Below are 19,400 nucleotides of genomic sequence, written 5' to 3' on the forward strand. Positions count from 1 at the left end.
ACTCTTGGTAAGTCTAAGCAACCTACTTCAGTATGACACCTACCAGTAGACAAGAAGAAAAATCAAATGTCATTAATTCTTTCACTTACCCTTTTCACTAATATTTATACACCATGTCCCCTGCCCCCATTATGACATACTGATGTTTCATTCTCTATAAAAGTATTGTAGTACACTGTACAATTGTACATAAACATGTCAACATAGATGCTTAACTTGTAGAACCTTTTCATCATCATTCAGTGTTCACATTCCCTCATCTGTGAACGAGTTGTAAAGTTGGTAAAGCAGGTCCACTCAGGTGTAGCAGTACTTGTGCTGAATGTAGCAATGTGCACTAATCCAACAGGAAGGCCAAGGTGACAAAGTAGGGATTAGGGGGATTACTGTAGGTAATCTCTCTTCATTGACAGTAAGATCCTAGTTGTGAATCAATGTTATCCATTCCTTCTGCAATTCTCTAAATACCTTCAATGTCCCCAAACGAGATTCTTTTTGCCCATTGACAATAACAGAGAACAGACAGGTTGGTAATCCACCTGTGCGAAAGCAGTCAAGCGGTGCATGCATCCCCTTCCCACGGTCAACTACATCTGTACCCTTGAACAATAGAAATATCCATCGGGTGTGATGTATGAATAGAGCGTGCTCTGATGGGCTCACAGACTCTTTTGTTGTACACAAATCAGGCACCAGAATATGATGACTGGGGTCAGCGAACCCAGATATCTACTGTGATCAACTTTGATGGCTAATGTACATGTTCATACAAGTTATGTAGCAGAGCACGGGCAAACTAAATCAGAACAAAGGTTAAAAAATTCTGTGATGTACGAATTCAACCATCAGTAAGAGAAAAAGTGCTGATAGAATAAACTCTAATCTTTTTATCAAACTCATTTTTTTTGGACTTAATAACACAAAGAAGCATGAATTTAGGCCACGAAAGCAGGCACTCTCATCTTCTTCTTGGTATACCAGGTACCCTTATATCAGTTGCTCCCACAGGAACCTGATATACCAGGTTCTCGTAAGGAATGGGTTAATTGCCAAACAAAGTGCTCCAGCTTGCATGCCAGTTTGCAAATGGAGCACAAAAGAGTTAAGAGCAATTATGGCATCACTTGCATCCAACTTTTGTTCAGGCAAACGAGAACTTGATTGTTCCTGTTTTGGATGGCGATGACGACTCCGACGCAGACGAGATGCTGGAGCTGGAGGGACTCGACACCAGGAACGACGACCACACTCCAGCCTCGCCGCTGAGTCTCGAGCAGCAGCTGGCAAACTTTCGGCAGCAGTGGCGGCAAGAGCTCAGTGGGGAGCAAGCCGCCACACCCTCCCCAATGTCGACTCTGACGACGACCGCCACCGGACTGAGCAAGGCGGCGGCGTCGAAGGGGAGAGACAGCGCTTCCTTGTCTCGCGGCCAGACTGCAACGAACAACAACAGTCCCTCGCCAGAGGTCGCGAATGAATTTGAGGTATCCTCTCTCCGCACAGAGTCTGTTGAAGAAAAGGTACAGTTCATTATCATGTATTCAAGATACAGTATTTTATTTATGGTAGCATTCAAAATATGAATTAAGCTAAAAAAAAAATCAATGCATAGATATCTGAGTAAGACCCATCAGTGTGAAAACTGGACAAAGATGCATGTCATCAGTATTTGTGCTTTGTTATCACCAAATTTCCGAGTCTCTGAGCTGCTTCATTCCAGTGATATACCTTATTTTAGTATCTCCCACTCAATTTCTCAATACTTCTCACAAAATTAGTAGGAAAACTCTCAACCTGAGCACCGTTTCATGCAAGTTGTCACCCCTGACAAGTTGTCAGTCTCTGACAATTTCAGTACAATGCTTAGCTTTGATTGGCTGAGAAGATCTGGTCACTGAATGTTACTGTGGTAATTGTCAGAGAATTACAACTTGTCAGGGCTGGTTGCTTTGATGAAACGGTGCCCAGGTAGACACTGCAAATTGCCATTATTATACTAGATGACTTGTGTGGGAGGAAACGTTCAGTATGATCCATCGGAAGGGTTTGAAATGTTATCGAGAGAGGTCACTAATCTTGAAACCAACCAGGTCAAGTTACTTACAGCCTCCCAGAGATAGCATTTTGAACTCTGGGGTTAGAACATGGACTATGACCTAGACAAGAAAAGGCATCATGCATTTGTATTCTGTAATGTTTTGCAGTATGATAGTCAACATACTCTCAATTTTCTGAGGTAGACGTTTGTTGCAGGATTCCCACCATTCTCACAGAATGTACAGGTGCGACAGTGCAGGTTTTATGCCTTGTTTGCATGAAGCACATACCCAATGTAGTCGGGCGCTCCTTCTCTAAATCACATAGAACTGTACACATCATAAGAATGATTGTTCGCTTGTCATTTAGCATGTTATTTTGTGGTTCTCTCAGCTGCAGTAAAAACTTTACTTTAGCATTCATTGGTACTATGTTATATTCATTTGCACATGAAGGGGGAAGGTTGCCCAGCATACTTATCAAGTTCCACATGAAACCTGGAATGAAAAAACTCACAATCTTGCATACAAAGTTTCTAACTTTGTAAGGTATCAGTGTATTTTGCTATGAGAATGCACACTGCTGAAAAAATTGCGAATCTACTTGTGTTACCTTTTTGGTCTTAGCTAACTGCACAAGTTTTTTATTAATGAGGTATGGATTGTAAAACTGTACTTTTGTGTACCTTTTAGGCATTTGAATGAAGAAAAAGATACTGGAGGAAACATCGCTATGTCCCTGTGTTTTTATCTCTATTTTGTTTACAGGCCAAATATCTGTTTCAGCAAGGTGTTAGGCTGGAGAGAATTGGCAAAGTCTATGAAGGTACAGTAAGAGCCTCCATGTTCACTGTTAAAAATGTAGCCAACACGGAATACATAAAACACCTTGTTATTGCATAGAATTAATTACTATTTTTCATTGAAGTGCGCCATTACACATATCTGACAATCAACTGTTTAAACAACATGAGGCATATTACTTAGGCATTTGTTGTATCAGCATTGGCATCCGAAAGACGAAATGTCAGGTATCTTCCTTCAGATTGTATTTGATTTGTTTTCCTGATGGTTTGTTTTTTATCTTCGTTTGTTTGTTTGTTTGTTTTTGTTTTGTGTGCCCTTTTCAGCATCCATTATTTGTAGTACATGTAATGTCATTGTTGTGTGATGGATATTTTTTATTCAATTGAATTAAATTCACTTCAATTTCTTATAATTCAAATCAAATCAATTCGATAAAACATTCAGTATAATGGCGGAAATAAGCGAGCATGGGCTCGAGGCACAGCATGCAATGAGCTGATGAGGTAGACCCTTGGACACAATATCAATGTGAAATTGGGCAATTTTCAGCATATGGGTGGAAATGAGCTGCTTTGAGGAGATCTGTGCTCTCAAAGTGCTTTTCTAGTTCAGGATATGTAGGCGCACATGTAGGCGTAAGCAAATTTCTTAATGATTATAATTATATAAAATGACTTGTGAACCACTGGAAGGGCATGGCCTTCTAATACCCTGTATGCATGTATTTTCTTAACGCAAAATGTTGTGATGTGATTGAGTGTGCCAAAGACTTCTGAAAGCTGATGTATGTTGTATGCAGCAAGTGAAAACTTCTCTCTTTAAACAAAAGAATTCAGCTGTTTTGCAGCTGCATGCATTTTCAATGAAAGTTCCATCAAGTGTGTTATGGGATGGAAACCAAACTTCTCTTTGGTACAATGTATTGTAAATCAAGCTAATGCCTCAAGGAATTTTTATAGTTCATTGGACACTGTATGCTCCAGCACTTTCAAAAGAGTTGGAGGCAATGAAAGTGGGTGAAAGTTGGTATTAAAGCAGTTTAGGTTTTACCACTTTTATAGATAAGAATCACTGGTTCAGTTCTCGTTGTTATTTGTTCATACTCTTGAAAAACAAACAAACAAAGACAAAAATGAAAAAGCTTGAGAAACAAAGTGGAACAAATGTGGGTGAAAGGCTTTAGAATGCATGGCATGCTTTGTTTGATGGGGTTAAATTGATTCCACCTATTCCTTCAGAAAAAAAAAAATTACTATTCTTCAATTTACTTGTTACGGGCAGAATTTCATTCTCGTCAACAGGTTCTAAAAATGAAGTGTGATTCACTGTTTTGGGTATGTAATCAGTGAAATATTATTTCCAATGGTACTTTGAGAAGATTGTTTAAGGAAGCTCAGCAAAATGAGAGTCGTTCTCCCTAGATGGAGGTTATTGCTACGGTACTTAGTAGCACTCCAGTTTCATCTACTTCAGTGATTTTCCTAGATAGGTCTTGTGTTTAGCAGTGATGCCCATCAGTGCAAAAGTTGGAATTGTTATGGTGCTCTGGTCCTTCCTCACAACAATGCCTAGAATTTTCTATTCCAGAGAGGAAATCTTGTCCATACATGTAGGGGCCTCGTCCCAACACTGTAGAATTCCACTGGGCTAGTACAATAATTTGGCCTATGCCCAGGTCTACCAAGGAGATACTAGTAAGACTAGGCTCGCCTAGTACCTCCTTGGTTCTGCTAACCCCAGACATTGAAGGAGAGGAGCAGCACTCAAGTTGTACAGGCCTACAGCGATTTCTCTACATGGGACCTGTCCAAAGAGAAGTGATTAGTTAGCCAAGAGGGAGGCGTGTATTGGAATTCTCATTACATGTATGTATTTTGTGTTATCTAAACACAATAAGCAGAAAAAAAGTCAGTCCGGGGGTTAAACTCTCCAGTATCATCCACCTTCTTGCTGAATACTGTAAAACCAGAAATTTTTGCATGCGTTTTAATTTCACAAATTTTGGGAGAGCCAAGATTTGCCAAATCTAAATGCATGTTAAAGTTCTTGTCTATACTACATTATGCATTGAATGCCAGTGGCATTTTGGAAAAATATGAAGTGTTTGTTCGCAAAAACCGATAAGTCCATTTTTGAAGATTTTGAAGTACAGTCTCTATCATAAAGTACAAAATAATCCCTTTTACATGATATATTGGTCACTACATATAAAGGTACATTTTTGAAGTTATGGTCAAAAGAAGCAACAATTTTCTTATTATTCTCTTTATTTTTCTTGACCTTTAATTGCAAATATCTCCATTTCGCAAATATGGACTTATCGGTTTTTGCAAAATATGCCGCGATAAAGTCTGCTGGCTCCAATTCGCGAAAATTTCATGCCTTGAAAATGTATTTCTTTATTGTACACAATCTCCATGTAATGAGGCAGAGGACCCTGTGGTACATGTAACTTTAGACACTCACTTTCGAGATGTGCACATTATTACTTTTACAGAAACTTAGGTTTTCTAACCACTGAATAATCATTCATTCCTTTATGTACTTGTTTTTCACCCTCCAGCTGTGATGTTCTACAGACAGGCACTGCAGTTAGTCCCAGACATTGAAAGTCGTGTGCAGGAGAGTGAGGTGAACAGTCGCTCTGGTAAGACATGGACACTATCTAAAGCAGAGTGAAGCTATCATACTGTAGACCCTATATGTAGGAATCACAAATCTGTCTACTGGTTTAATAGCATAGATCTGATTATCAAGTTTCGAAGCAGGTTTTATGGGGGGGGGGGGGGGGGGGGAGCTTCAAGCCTACCTATGATAAATATTGTGTACGTTAGCCACAGTTACACCGGCAAAACTTCTTGATATTGAAGTTTAATTTCTTTAAGTTTTGCTGATGTGCCTGCACACTTCCCAAAATCTTCTCGCAAAACTTCTTGCAAAACTTCCCAGTAAAACTAGGGAAATTTCCTAAATCCCAGCAAATCCTCTCAAAATATGTGCAGTCTGAACGCACTTCGCTAAAACTTCACGAAGTTTGTCACGTGTCCACTCCAGTTCATGTGTGTGGCACTGCCTTCTTCTTTGTTGTGCATGTGTAGCATGCGCATCAATGACCCAAACTTCAAGAACTACATTGAGGATTATAACTTTAAGAAGTTGGCTGCCAGTTTGAATGGACTGGCCAACTTCACAAAGAGTGCTCTGATTTAAACTTTTGACAAGTTTTGCTGATGTAGCTGCTGCTATTGACTGATGAGTTTGATTGGAAATTGAACTACAATTTGTAACTGTATGATTAAATGTGAGGTTTCTAGTATGAGGATTTGCAGACAGGATCCAAGTTGTAAGTTGTGAGGAATTTGTTGAAATGACGTACAAGTTACAATGTAGATACCATAAATTATGTTTCAATTATACAGTGTTAAAAAGACAGGAAACATTTCATAATCTCTGTGATGTTACTGTGATATTGCATTGCTACACATTCTGTGGACATGGTATATGACTATAGTGCATCACAGTGTTGCTCTTCTTTATGCTAGTTTATGTTTATGTTCTATTTTCTTCCGATTCTGCAGGCAGTAACCAAGTGTCTGATGATGAGGAGTAAGTAACGATATCCTTTGAAAAATAACTTCATTCTACTAAAGCCTGAAGACTATACAGTGTATACCTATTATGACACTGCATCAAAACATTGCCAGACACAGATTTTTTAACCTGTTGAGGACGGACTGATTTTGCTACAACACACATTTCCCATAGACCCCTGCCGAGTACTCGGGACTCGTCCTCAATGGGTTAATAGTAATGCACAGCTTCTGAAAGAGCAGACTCTGATCTTTATAATGATGTATAACTCTTAATAGCTCTCTTAGCCCATTCAAATAATGGCAAGAAAGTACTCTGAAAAGTGTTTACTGATGAGGAAGGGGGCTTTGAAGGTTAGGGTCTATCCATGTGTGTAATCTCATGCAGCAGTGCTCTGTGCCATGAATGGGACTGGGGAAGTTAAAAAAGAATAAACAAGCACCCAACTCACTGGATATAAAACTCCTTAGTGGGACTACAGTGTACTTTGTAGGGATTATCTAATTAGACCGAAACTTTGGTCAGTCTTTAAAGTACATTCTATTCATGACTACCGGTAATACCAATTTTCAGTGTAATGGCATCATCCTTTCAAAAGTTATTAAGAGTTGAAAGTGAATGGTGTCTGCAGGGTGCTTTAGAAATGAAAAGGGACCTCAAAGAGATCAGATCACACAGACTAAAAAACAAACAAACAAGTGTACAAAAAAAAAATAACACCCAGGCAGAAATAGAGGAGGAGGAAGGGGGGGGGGGGGGGGTGGGAGGACTTTTGAAGAAAAGATGGTACACTAAAAGTTAAAGGTAAAGAAGTATACTGGATACAATTCTTCTTTTCTTTTTTTTTTCTTTTTTTAATACAGTTCAAATTAAAGTTTAAGTACTTTAACAATATCACAACTGTTGACTACCAATATATATCTTACTGCATTTTCTTTTCAAAGGGATAAGAAAATGATACTTCTTTGTACTTATCATTCAAGTAGTTTCTATAGGATGAGAATGTCAAAAATCAGTACATCAATTGAAGTGCCTGGAAATGCTTGTGATGCCCTCATTTGTGACTTTCATTCCCTTGCCTCTTAGAAACAACAATGATGTCACTAACATGATGACGTAAGTCGGTGCATTTCCGCTTTGTGTGTGAGCCCAGAAACAAGTCATGCCACTTTCTCTCCCGCATGCACATCTTGTGCCACCTCGCTAGTCCCACACATGTGTTTCTTTGTGTTGGCATCAGAAGCATTCACTGCACCCTGAGAAATGAGCTTTATGATTATGTTCATGAACCATATATTGCAGAAAAGAAATAAAAGGCATCATCTTTCAGTACTTGTAATCATGCATGAATTATGAAATTGTGTGGCCTATATTATGATTCATCAGCATGCACATATTTGTTACTCAACATGTCACAAGAAAAATTCAAAAAGGTATAATGCATCAGGTAAAATACACAAAAGTGACTATAAACTCTGTGAAAATTATGTGACTTACACTAGTTCCTTCGCATGTAGATATCCTTCATCCGAACTTTGTCTTTCAAAAGTTTTGCCTATAATAGGAAACAGTGAGGTATATGTAGGATTGTATGTTGCTTCTTGTCTGTGCTCAAGCGGATGGTATAAATTTTACCTGTTTTGGTTTGTTTTGTTGTTGTGAGTGCAGTGTATGACTGTACCGTGTGCTGTCTGAAGCTGTAGATGTACAGTAGGACTAACCAGTCTGCTGTGGATGTTGAAGTCTTTAGACAGATTATTCATCATATATGTACGGGGATTGTATTGTAACTTATTGCTGTGTGGCATGGCTGTTTCATTCGTAGAAATTTTAACACATGAAAAATTCGATGTAAAGTCATACAAGACACATTTTTCAAGAGCACTGGAAAGTTCATTGCTGTGGCGACAGTGCATTATGGCCCCCAAATCAGAAAAAAAGCCATGTAGAATTAAATTCTTCTCAAGTTTTTGTTTGACTGCGAAGAAATTTGGCTCACATTGATTGTGATATAAAGTTGTGCAGGATTTTGAAGAGTTTCAAATATGTATTGCCATGGTAACAGTGCATTATGGACCCCCAAAATGGAAAAAAGCCCTGCAGAAGATAGCATATTTGTGAGTGCATTGTTTATGATTCTCAGCAGTTTACCTGTACAGAAGTGTAAGGTGGGGATATCAGTCAACTTCAGTCATATCATACTGGTTTGTTCAAGGTTAGCACCAGCTGCACAGTCAACCAGTACCTATTGACTCATGTCGAAGGGGGTTTCATAATCTTGTAGTAGGGATTGAGTTAACTTTGTGTGGTATCAACAGGGAATGATTTCCTTTTTGCCATCTGGACATTAACGTCTCAGAGATATTTTTTATGCTGTTGTTTCGTAGGGAATCGGTGGATGACAACGAAGTGGACCGACTGGCCGTAGAACTCCGCGCCATGACGACAAATGATCTAAAGAGCCACTGCCGAAACAACACTCCACAAACCGTATGTCCCCTCATCCAGTTCTGTCATATTCTACTAGTCTGCTATCTGTATTTATCTACAAATACTTGGTCGTTTCATCTAGAAATACCATGGTAGCCTTTTCAGGCCTACCAATATTCTGCTGCTGGCCTATTCTGACCTGACGTTGATGTAAATGTACCTGGCATAATTTCTGTTGCTGATTACAGGGTGGAATTTATTACAGTTGTGCCCTTTCACAAAATTTCTTAGCTTATGCCACAATCCTCTGCAAATGGCATTCAGCATGAAGGTAGAATGTATTGAATGTTTAAATCAAACCACATACAAAGTGTCACAAATTTGCTTTGTACCCCTTCATTTCCTTAAAAGTATCTTTCGAATAAGGCACCATCAATAAGTGCAATAGTTATGCGAGTGTATTCAGCGAGACTCGGCATAAATTTTTTTTTTTTCATCAGCATTGAGAAAGAGTGATTGAATAAACATGATAATGGGCTTGTCTAGTCCCACATCCATATTGCCACTGTTAGCGTTACATGTTCTGCATTGAGTGTGGTTAATCTCTGTAGTTTCTATTAAAGTGTCTTTGCTACATTCTCATCATCGTGATCATAGATCATATGATTCACCTGTATTACATCATTGAGTTGATCAAACAGTGAAGGGCAATGTTAGTAAGGTAGGTAGTCTTAGTACAGTGTCTGCTCAAATTGTGCTAGCCCTATTAAAATGAAACAATCAACTTGTCGAAAAACTTGTAGATGTAACCACAAGTTTTTGGTTTGTATTAACTGTTTGCAGGCCACCCACATCTCAGTATTGCCAGTGGAGGTGTTGCTCTACATATTTCGCTGGGTGGTGTCAGCAGACCTGGACCTGCGCTCCTTGGAGCAGTTATCCAGGGTGTGCCGAGGTTTCTACGTGTGCTCTAGAGACAGCACCATCTGGAGGAAGGCTTGCTGCCGGTAAGCTTGGTTGCCGTTAATCGTTAGCTTTAGCCTTGCTATTATCTTCTTCATTATCATCATCATCATCATCAGCAGCAGCAGCAGCAGCAGAATCATCATCAATGATAAGCATCTTCATTATCATCATCACCATCATCATCTTCATCCCCATTAACATATCATCACCACCACCGCCGCCACAAACGTCGTCGTCATCATCATCATCATCATCATCATCATTGTATCACTGTCTGCATCCTCATTACTGTCTTTATTATATCATCACTGTCCTGATCACATTTTGTCTTCTCAATTGAGTATTTCTAATCAATCATGATAATAATTGTAATTGTAAAATTACATTTTTGTGTATTTCAACCCTTCTTGTTCAGTTTTCTTCAAACAATCCCTGCACTGTAAGAAGCTGCTTTGGCATCAAAGTCTACTGTTGAATTCTTGTTGACTTTAGATATCATATCTACAGTACAGACAAAATGATGATATTGGGATTTTTTTCTCAATTCACAAATAAGATGCTCAAGTGTTGTTAAATCAGAGGAAATTTATACTTCAAGTTTGCACCCAAACTCTCAGGATCTGGGGGAAGATGGCATACCTCTCGAAGGAATATCTTTCTTGGCGGCACATGTTTGTAGAGCGCCCTCACCCGCGCTACGATGGCATCTACATCAGCCGCATCACCTACGTTCGGCAGGGCGAGCCGAGCATGGACAGCTTCTACCGACCGTGGCACATCGTGGAGTACCACCGTTTTCTGCGGCTCTTTCCAGATGGTGAGAATCTGACTTGAAGATGTATAAATTTACCTGTGGCAGGTGATGGTGACTTCACTGTAGTGTTATCATAGTCGTATTGATGCTCAGGGGGGTGACACTACATTTGCTCCTACGACAATTGCTCTGGTCTACTTTTCCCCAAGGATTTCGGGTTAGGGTTAGGGTTGTGATAGGGTTTTAGGTTTAGTTTGATGTGAGGATTAGGGTTAAGGTTCAATAGGGTTATGTTTGTGGGTACAATTTATGTTTGGCTTTAATAGCGTGCAGATAATTTCATGGGAGCAATTGTCGCAGGAGCAAATGTCATGGAACGATTCAGGGGAACCTCATAATGAGGTACTTGGGGCCACTGAAATCACCTCAAGTTATCAGGGATTAAATAAAAACGACAAAATAATGTGCTAGGAATGGGACCATCAGAATTACCTTTTTATACAGATTTATCAGATATCTTGCTATATCTGACCTCATTGTAATGGGTTTCCATTGTATATTGATGGAAGGTGCATGTAGCTGGCTTCAAAGTTCCTTCAAACTTTTTTCGCCCTGCTCAAGAGAGGTAACCCATTAAATTCCAGAAACTTAGTTTCTCTGATTTTGTGCTCTATCTTGTTATCAGAGTTTTTATTGTTCATTGATAGTGCTATGAAACCAGAAATGTTCATGTGCATTTAAATTTTGGGAAATTCATGAAAGCCAAGATTTGTGAAATTAAAATGCAAGTAAAGGTTCTTGTCTACATTATATGTGTTAAATGCCAGTGGCAATTCGCTAAGATTTTATTCCACAAAAAAGGCAGTCAGCTCCAATTTTTGAAAATTTCAGGCTGCGAAACTATCTTGCTTGACAGTATATCATTAGAATAGCATCTTTCTTTTTCATTGGAGACCTATCTTGGCCGTAAAACATTATCTATTTTGGTTGCAGAATTACCACATGCCTCTACATTACTACATTTATAGCAGATCCTTGAATTGGTAACACATTTTAAAAGACGAATGTTCTCAAAGACCCCGTTGCATGGGGAGAGGAGGCTAGCCTGATTGAATCTCTCTTCATTTGCTGCCCACCGGAGTTCATTAAAAAACTGTGACTGGTGCAGGACTGTTGCAATACAGTTGTCTGTGCATCGAAGTGTACTCTCATCCATAACATTAAACTCCATTATAAAATGGGTTCAAGAATGTAGCCAATAGGAAGCGCTGAAATGAGTGACGTGTGCCTTGGTTACTCAGTCCCATTGCACTGCGTGTTAAATCCTATTGCCGATCGTCTGTGCGCGCGGCGGCTCCTTTGAATTGCATGCATACGCGCTGTCAATCCTGTAAACAACTTCTAGTTCGGGCTGCCGGCCGGCCGGCCTTTCTTCCCTTGTGCATAACATGTGTGGCACAGGTTTGGCGTACGTATACTCTACTTACGTACACTTTGTACAGTACAGTAGACCAAGTGTTGTGGGACCGGACGCGTACATGGAGTCACTTTGAAGGCCAAATCCAACGATTTAGCAGGTTAATTCTCACGCCGTTTCCAGAGTATGTTGTCTAGTAGACCTATATGAGGAGTCTATATCAAGTCTTTAAAGGTAAAGGGTGCATATTCTATGTAAAATAAGGAAGTTTTCATGCGGGAACTTAAGTGTCCGGAAACCCAACCCCCCATCATACTGTATGTGCGGGATTTCCGAGTGCGACGTGCGTAAATGTTTGGGACGAACATCTTCGGACGTCTTGACCCACAAAGGTACGTGAAAAACGCTGAAAAATGCTGTTAGTTTCGAATTTTCGACCCATTTTATAAAACAAATGATGCACAGGATTATTTCGTATGTTTCACAATTGTAAATACCCTCGAGTGCACTATACGCCTACACTAACGCACTCTATCCTGTGCATCATTTGTATAGTTTAATTCTTTGACTGTGTTTGTGCTGCAAATTAAGCTGTACACAATTTGTTATGGGAATTTCAGAATTCATCCGAGTTTCTCCAGCCTTCCCATTACATGGTATCTCCAAGCTTCTGGTCTTCAATATTTTTGCCTCGTATTAGCAATTTTTTTAAATTTTTGATTTTGTGCAAATGTAAAGAATACATTTAGTTCCATATGACCTCCAATCTCCAATCTAGGCTATGCAATACAATAAGCCAGTTCGGGGTTCCACTTTGAGCATGAGCAGAAAAAGGTCATCTGTACCAGCAGACCATGTTGGTTTTTAAATTCACTGACATAAGCATCTATGATGTAATGATTATTCAAGTGATCCTTTTAAAGGCAGCCGATCGCCATCCCTAATGGTACGTAAACTCCGAACGACCGAAGTTTGTGTAATGCTACCACCGAGACAAGTTTTAGTGTATGTGTGTGCGTGTGTGTGTACGCATCATACACAAACATTGTCACCGCGAGCTGCGGTGATTGGAGGAGAGAGGCCAGAAGACGCTGCGGCGTGTGTGTGTGTGTGTGTGTGTGTGCGTGTGTGTGTACGCATCATACACAAATATTGTCACCGCGAGCTGCGGTGATTGGAGGAGAGAGGCCAGAAGATGTGTGGCTCTTTTGGCCTCTCTTCATGCGCATGCGCACTGAGAGTGTGCGTCCATTCGGAAGCTCTCGGGACAGCCATTTTGGGTTAGGAGATAAGCACAGGGAGCTCTCTTGTAGCCTACCGTATTTTCGCTGACCCATTGAGCCAGCGCTATTCTCATTCGGGGGTCACTACATTTGATACAGAATGGGGGAGGCAGCGTGTTGCGTTCGTCTCCGTGCCGCACAAACCACTCGCCACGACCGAGTGTCTTTAAGTGGTGCTTGCCAGCACATCCACCTGACAGCAAAATCAGTATCTGACGGTATGAATAGAAAGGGTTTGTTAATACATTCAATGAAATATAATGAAATGGATGCTTTCCAAAATGCCAATGGAAGGATCATTCTGGTCACCTGGTCTATGCAAGTTCATCCTTTGTGTGAACATGACTGGTGAATTCCATGAATTGTTACATTGGGTAAGCTTATGCCTTCTGTCGCTTGAAACTAGTGGAGTGCCTAATCAACTGAGAAAGAAGAAAGGTCATTTGTACCCATGTGCCCATGAGCTACGTTACCCCAAACTGGCTTATTGAGAGATGCCAAATACAGTGAGGACAGAATGATAATTTTGGTAGGAGAATAACCCCAGGCAGGAGCTGATACATGGTTGTAGCTTAAAGTGATCATACAAGTATAGGAGATTCAGGTTTCTTAAAATGATCATGTTCTTCCACAGTGCTGCTGTGAAGAAAATCCTGAAAATGTTGAGATATTGGGCAAAAAGAAAGTAATTTCAACTTGTTTCTCATCCTTATCTGGCCCACCCTTTCCCCGTGTCCATCCCTTCCTACCAGGCACACTGCTCTTGGTCAACTCTTCGGAAGACCCCCAGAGCGTGGTGAACAAGATGAATCGCTTCTCGGTCATCTCTGGCAAGATGACAGGCAGATACTGCCTGGTGGGCGAAATCGTAAGTGACCTGTTGCCATAACCTAGCTTTAACCTGCTTGGACTCATCATATAATAAACTGCCATTGACAGTGCATGTAAAGCAGGTTGCCTTTGACAATAAGGAGGTTAAATTTGTCTCACTATATTCCACCCTTTTTTGCTGTAATTGTGTCTCTTTGTTCTTTTATTATTTTCTCTGTCCATCTACCTATCTATCTATCTATCTATCTATCCATCTTTCTCTATTAATCTACCTGTATATTGCAATGTATATCACCTCTATCTGTCTGTCTACCTATCTATCTACAGTGTATCTATCTATCTGTCTGTCTACCTATCTATCTACAGTGTATCTATATATCTGTCTATCTATCTATCTATATATATGTCTATCTATCTATCTATCTATCTATCTGTCTATCTATCTATCTATCTATCTATCTGTCTATCTATCTATCTACAATGTATCTATCTATATATCTATCTATCTATCTACATTGTATCTATCTATCTATATAACTATCTACACGAGTGTATCTATCTTTACATACATTTTATCTGTTTTCTGTTTGTCTATCATTCTGTAACCATGGGATACCTGACAGGTGGAGGCAGTCCTTGAGAAGGAGAAAGTGAGGGACGTAGACCCTGGTAGGAGGTACATCAGGAGCCACGCCTCCCACACCTTGCCGGAGTCTGAGCAGACGTTTCACATGGTGAGGAAGATGTAGTACAAATGGGTGCAAGTGTACCAAGAGCCCCTTGTTCTTTATCATGGGTACCCCCTATTGTGTAATCTCCCGCCTCCCCAATTTCATCTTCCAATGATGCTCGGCGTAACTCAAGCAGGTGCCAGATTCTGTCTCATACACCTGCCCACATTTTACTGTTGCGTTTCTTTTTATAAGAATTGGACGAGATATTTCAGTAGCCATTGTAGTCAGAATTAAAACTAGGTTCAAGTTCTTGTCTCAGTACCAGATGCAAGCACCAGTCTCCAAACTTTGAATAGTCTTCTAGAAAGCTATGTGGTGTCCTCTAGAAAGTGACAGCTGTCATACTCATGCAAAAAGAGGGAAGTGCTCTATTGCTTGTTCCTCTTATATCAAGTTCTTGTGTTCCCTGCCATTCTCATTTCTGGCCTTGAATGAATAAAAGTCTGTTTTTCATGAAGTTGTTGTTTTTTATATATATATATATATATATATATATATTAACACTGGATGATATAATATCCTATGAATATCAAATCATATCCTGAAAGGGATGCCAGCTAAGTCACATGTTGTCCATCTCCCCCTCCTCGTACTCTGCAGGATCTGAGAATCTGTAACCATGGTCACAGGCCAGACACAAAACTGGAATGGCATCACTACGCCTGCCACACCCGTTACAGGTGAGTGGTGACAGGGGTGTGGTAGATGACCTTTTGCAACTTTAAGAACAGCTTTATGAAGGTAACCCCAAGGTGTGAATGAGGCAAAGCAAATTGAGGGTTTGTTATTTGTATTGCCCATTTGGTGTTTATTAAAGGACAAGTCCACCTTCATATGCATAAGGATTGAGAGAATGCAGCAATATAAGTAGAACACATCAGTGAAAGTTTGAGGAAAATTGGACAATACGTTCAAAAGTTACGAATATTTTAAGTATCTGCGCAGTCACTGCTGGAAGAGAAGACTACTACAGCGTATGATGTCACATGCGTACAACTATATAAGGAAAATAAAAAGAGAATTTCACAAGAGTTTACTTTTTTTAATAAAGTGCACATTTCTTCATTCTCCCTGCCTTCTGAAAGAGAGAAGTCGAGTGTTCTTTTGTTATGCGAGAAAAATGGAAATATGTTGAATTTTCTTTATTCTTTCTTTATATCGATGTACTCATGTGACATCACAAGCTATAGTAGTCTTTTCATCCAGCCGTGACTGAGCAGAAACTTCAAAAATTCATAACTTTTTAACGGATTGTCCGATTTTGCTCAAATTCTCACTGATGTGTTCTACTAATATTGCTGCATTCACTCAACCCACATGTCTATGAAGGTGAACTTGTCCTTTAAGAGCAATGGAATGTTGCGAATGTTGGGAACAGCTGCCATTTTCTAGTCTATATTTTTGGAATATTAAGTATGAATCCCAAGAGGGTTCTTTGCAGATGAGTGAATGTTTGTTTTTTTCTTCAGACTTGGAGTGCTTGTGTAAAAAAAAAAATGTATTTCTACACCTCGTTATTAAACCCTTTGAGTGCCGATTGGTACAGACGACCCCAGAGCACTGTCCGCACCGTCCAAAGTCCCTGACACAGAAAGGGTTAAAGATGATGATGATATGCAGAGTGGATTCACATGAACTAAATGGTAGAGGAGGTATGATCAAAATTGGAGGTAAAAAAGGAAGTTATGAAATTTAACCTGTTGAGGACGAGCTGATTCTGCTGTCACACATATTTCCCATAGACACCTGCTCGAGTACACTCTGGGGGGTGTTTCATCAACGTTTGTCAGCGCTGACAAGTTGTCGCTGACAATCACCATAGTAACAGTCAGTGACCAGCGCATCTCAGCCAATCAAAACCAAGGATTTTGCTGAAATTGTCAGCGCTGACTTGATGAAACAGTCATCTTCACTCCATTACTGTTGCTGAATTGTCCATCACAACATGATATCAATAATATTTTTGTGTGGCAAGTGATTTCAGAGAGTGGTGAGCTGTTGCCATCATCACATCAGCTCAATTGCAATATCTGATTGCATCCAATATCACTTTTCAGCAGAAAAACATGCGAAGCTTTATTTTTTTTTCTAACTTTCTCATTGTAAATTGTTGTTGTTGTTTGTTTGTTTTTTTTAACTTCTGCTGTTCTTATCATGTAAGCTTATTCTAGTAATGGAAAGCCACCTTGTACATGTTTGGGAATTGCACTGTTAATACAGAGATACCAATTGTTAATTTGAGCAGTACTTTTTGTCCCCGCCGAACGAGTTCGAGCAGGGGACTATGAAACGGGCTCCGTACGTGTGTGTGTCCGTGTGTGTGTCCGTCCGTGTGTCCGTCCGTGTGTCCGTGTGTGATCAAAATCTTCAATTTGCTACTTCTCTGTCATTTATGAGCCAATTTTGATTCTGTTTGCTTTATATGATAGCACTATGTGGGAGCTTTGAAACTTCTACACAGAATTTCAGTTGTGACCTTTGACCTTGACCTTTGACCTATATTGTACATTTTGCTACAAAATGCTACTCCTTCGCCATTTCTATCCCGATTTCGATTCCGTTTGCTTTATGTGATGGCACTAGTTGAGGGCTTCAAAACTTCTACACAGAATTTTGACCTTTGACTTCTTTGACCTTTGACCTTGATTTTTTGACCTGTATTGTACATTTTGCTACAAAATGCTACTCCTTCGCCATTTCTAACCCGATTTCGATTCCGCTTGCTTTATGTGATGGCACTAGGTGAGGGCTTCAAAACTTCTACACAGAATTTTGACCTTTGACTTCTTTGACCTTTGACCTTGATTTTTGACCTATATTGTACAATGGCTACAAAATGCTACTTCCGGCGGGGACATATATTACGCACCGCGTAAATTCTACTTTTCCTCGTTTTGTTTTGTTTTAATGAATATGCTGCAGGTAGAATGGATAATGCTGTTTTTCCACACAAAAAAAATGTTCATTTTCAGTCTTCAAAATGCTGCATAGCTGTGTACTAGGCTGGCATCTGTCTTAATATACGTAGAACATATAACAAATCTGGTTAAAGCCGAAATTCACCAAAGTAGACTGATTAGTGGAAAGTATGTAGTAACATTCTCAGTACAAGTGTTTACTTATGATGTATTATACTTGTAGTGTGGTTACTTGCTGGAGCAGATGTTATTGTGCCTTTTGCATTCTATGTTGAGGTTTGTCTTATTCTTCCCTCCATTACCAAGGTCAACTGGAAATGTGACGGTGACCGAATTCGACATGAACCACCAGTTCTCACCGTTCTACTTCTCCCGTGTCAAGAGCTATGCAAAGTTCTCGCAAGAACCCCTGTGAAGCCCGAGGCTCAGAGCTGCATTTGAGGTGTTCTGGGAAGGCAATGTTTATCTAGTTCGATAATGACTCCGTTAACACAAAGAGTATAGTTTATGCTGCCTAACATCAAGGGTTAGTAAGCAGATTTGTATGATAATCTAAATGTAATAAAGGTAAAGAAATCAATATTTTTATTAAAAATTAAAAAAAACACTTAATTTTTACGGAGTGATGTATTGCAAGGTAAAGCAAGGAGAGTATGATAAGATTGTTTGAGTGTCATTTCTTGACTTTGTTTGCCAAAAATTAGGCGATCCGATGTGCGGCTAGGGCATTTGTGCAAGTTGTTTTAATACCTTTCCACCCTTCAAAAATTTACTTGTGAGGAGTTATGTAAACTTTGCATTCAGCGTGCATTCATTATTGCAATATTTGTGATTTTTACTGACATGAAAAACCTCTCTTTGGTTAGTTTTCTCCGCTTTTTCTTTTTTCTATTTTATTGTGAATGCTTGGAATGTTTGGTAATTGATGAGAAGTCCTAACTAAAGCTGTTGTGTCCCACACATTTGTTTCAGGCTTCAGTTCAGTTAAGTGGAAGTAAATGCATGTGTACATGCTCACATGATACATGTAGTGACAAATGTATCATGGAGAAAGGGGGATATCACGTGGCGATAATAGCAGTTCATGCAACACGTTTCAGATGCAGGATATGCAGTGTTGTATGTAACAACGTTTAAACAGGGGCGGATCCAGGAATTCTGCAAAGGGGGGGGGGGTGTGACTAATATTTCTGGTGCCACTTCCAGGTTTCATTTCATTTTTTTTCTTTTTATTTCTTTTGTTTTTAATGAAAAATAAAGGGGGGGGGGGCGTGCGCCGGTTGCGCCCCCCTCTGGATCCACCACTGGTTTAAAGAACCATGACCTGTGAGAATACGGGAAGAATGCATGCTGACACAGCTGAGTACAATTTGCAGTGAATGATGTTGGCATCCTGTATGCACACCTTCAGCTGGATGTGCATACAGGACAGAATGTCTTATCCAATTTTACCCCTCTGAATTCGGAATGACTCGAGTTGGCGCGCTTCTGGTTCAAAGCAAAAGGAGGAGGGAACATGTAGTAGTGCACCTTTAATGTATTTTTGTGGGCACAACTTAAAGATCGTAGAGTGCAAACAACTCCTTGCCTCGCCTGTGGCAAGGAGTACAAACATATGCATGAAGGTGATTTC

The 19,400-nt window shown here is 39.9% G+C and overlaps 1 protein-coding gene across 2 annotated transcripts; it reads left to right on the forward strand.

Annotated features, from left to right (window-relative positions):
• The first annotated feature begins 1,319 nt into the window (after nucleotides 1–1,319).
• Nucleotides 1,320–18,815, forward strand: LOC139729033 (F-box only protein 9-like). Of its 2 annotated transcripts, XM_071639956.1 has the most exons (12): nucleotides 1,320–1,520; nucleotides 2,805–2,862; nucleotides 5,407–5,490; nucleotides 6,422–6,449; nucleotides 7,521–7,550; nucleotides 8,822–8,924; nucleotides 9,708–9,871; nucleotides 10,448–10,647; nucleotides 14,037–14,152; nucleotides 14,739–14,849; nucleotides 15,450–15,529; nucleotides 18,074–18,815. In XM_071639956.1, exons 1-12 carry the CDS (start codon nucleotides 1,347–1,349, stop codon nucleotides 18,180–18,182), a joined length of 1,257 nt encoding a protein of 418 aa, XP_071496057.1. In that variant the 5' UTR covers nucleotides 1,320–1,346; the 3' UTR covers nucleotides 18,183–18,815. The 2 variants fall into 2 exon arrangements, with proteins under 2 accessions (XP_071496057.1, XP_071496058.1); XM_071639957.1 differs by lacking the exon at nucleotides 7,521–7,550.
• Nucleotides 18,816–19,400: the final 585 nt, after the last annotated feature.

This window comes from Diadema antillarum, unplaced genomic scaffold (genome assembly GCF_040938485.1).
Source record: "Diadema antillarum isolate AM-2024a unplaced genomic scaffold, OU_Dant_1.0 seq00000217_RagTag, whole genome shotgun sequence".
In the NCBI taxonomy this organism is placed as follows: domain Eukaryota; kingdom Metazoa; phylum Echinodermata; class Echinoidea; order Diadematoida; family Diadematidae; genus Diadema; species Diadema antillarum.

Bases quoted from the DNA above. Each gene is read 5' to 3' on its own strand.
- LOC139729033 (XM_071639956.1), top strand. From the start codon at position 1,347: ATGTCGACTCTGACGACGACCGCCACCGGACTGAGCAAGGCGGCGGCG. The intron at 2,863-5,406 runs GTACAGTAAGAG...TTCACCCTCCAG, and splicing joins AATTGGCAAAGTCTATGAAG to CTGTGATGTTCTACAGACAG. The intron at 7,551-8,821 runs GTAAGTCGGTGC...GTTGTTTCGTAG, and splicing joins GATGTCACTAACATGATGAC to GGAATCGGTGGATGACAACG.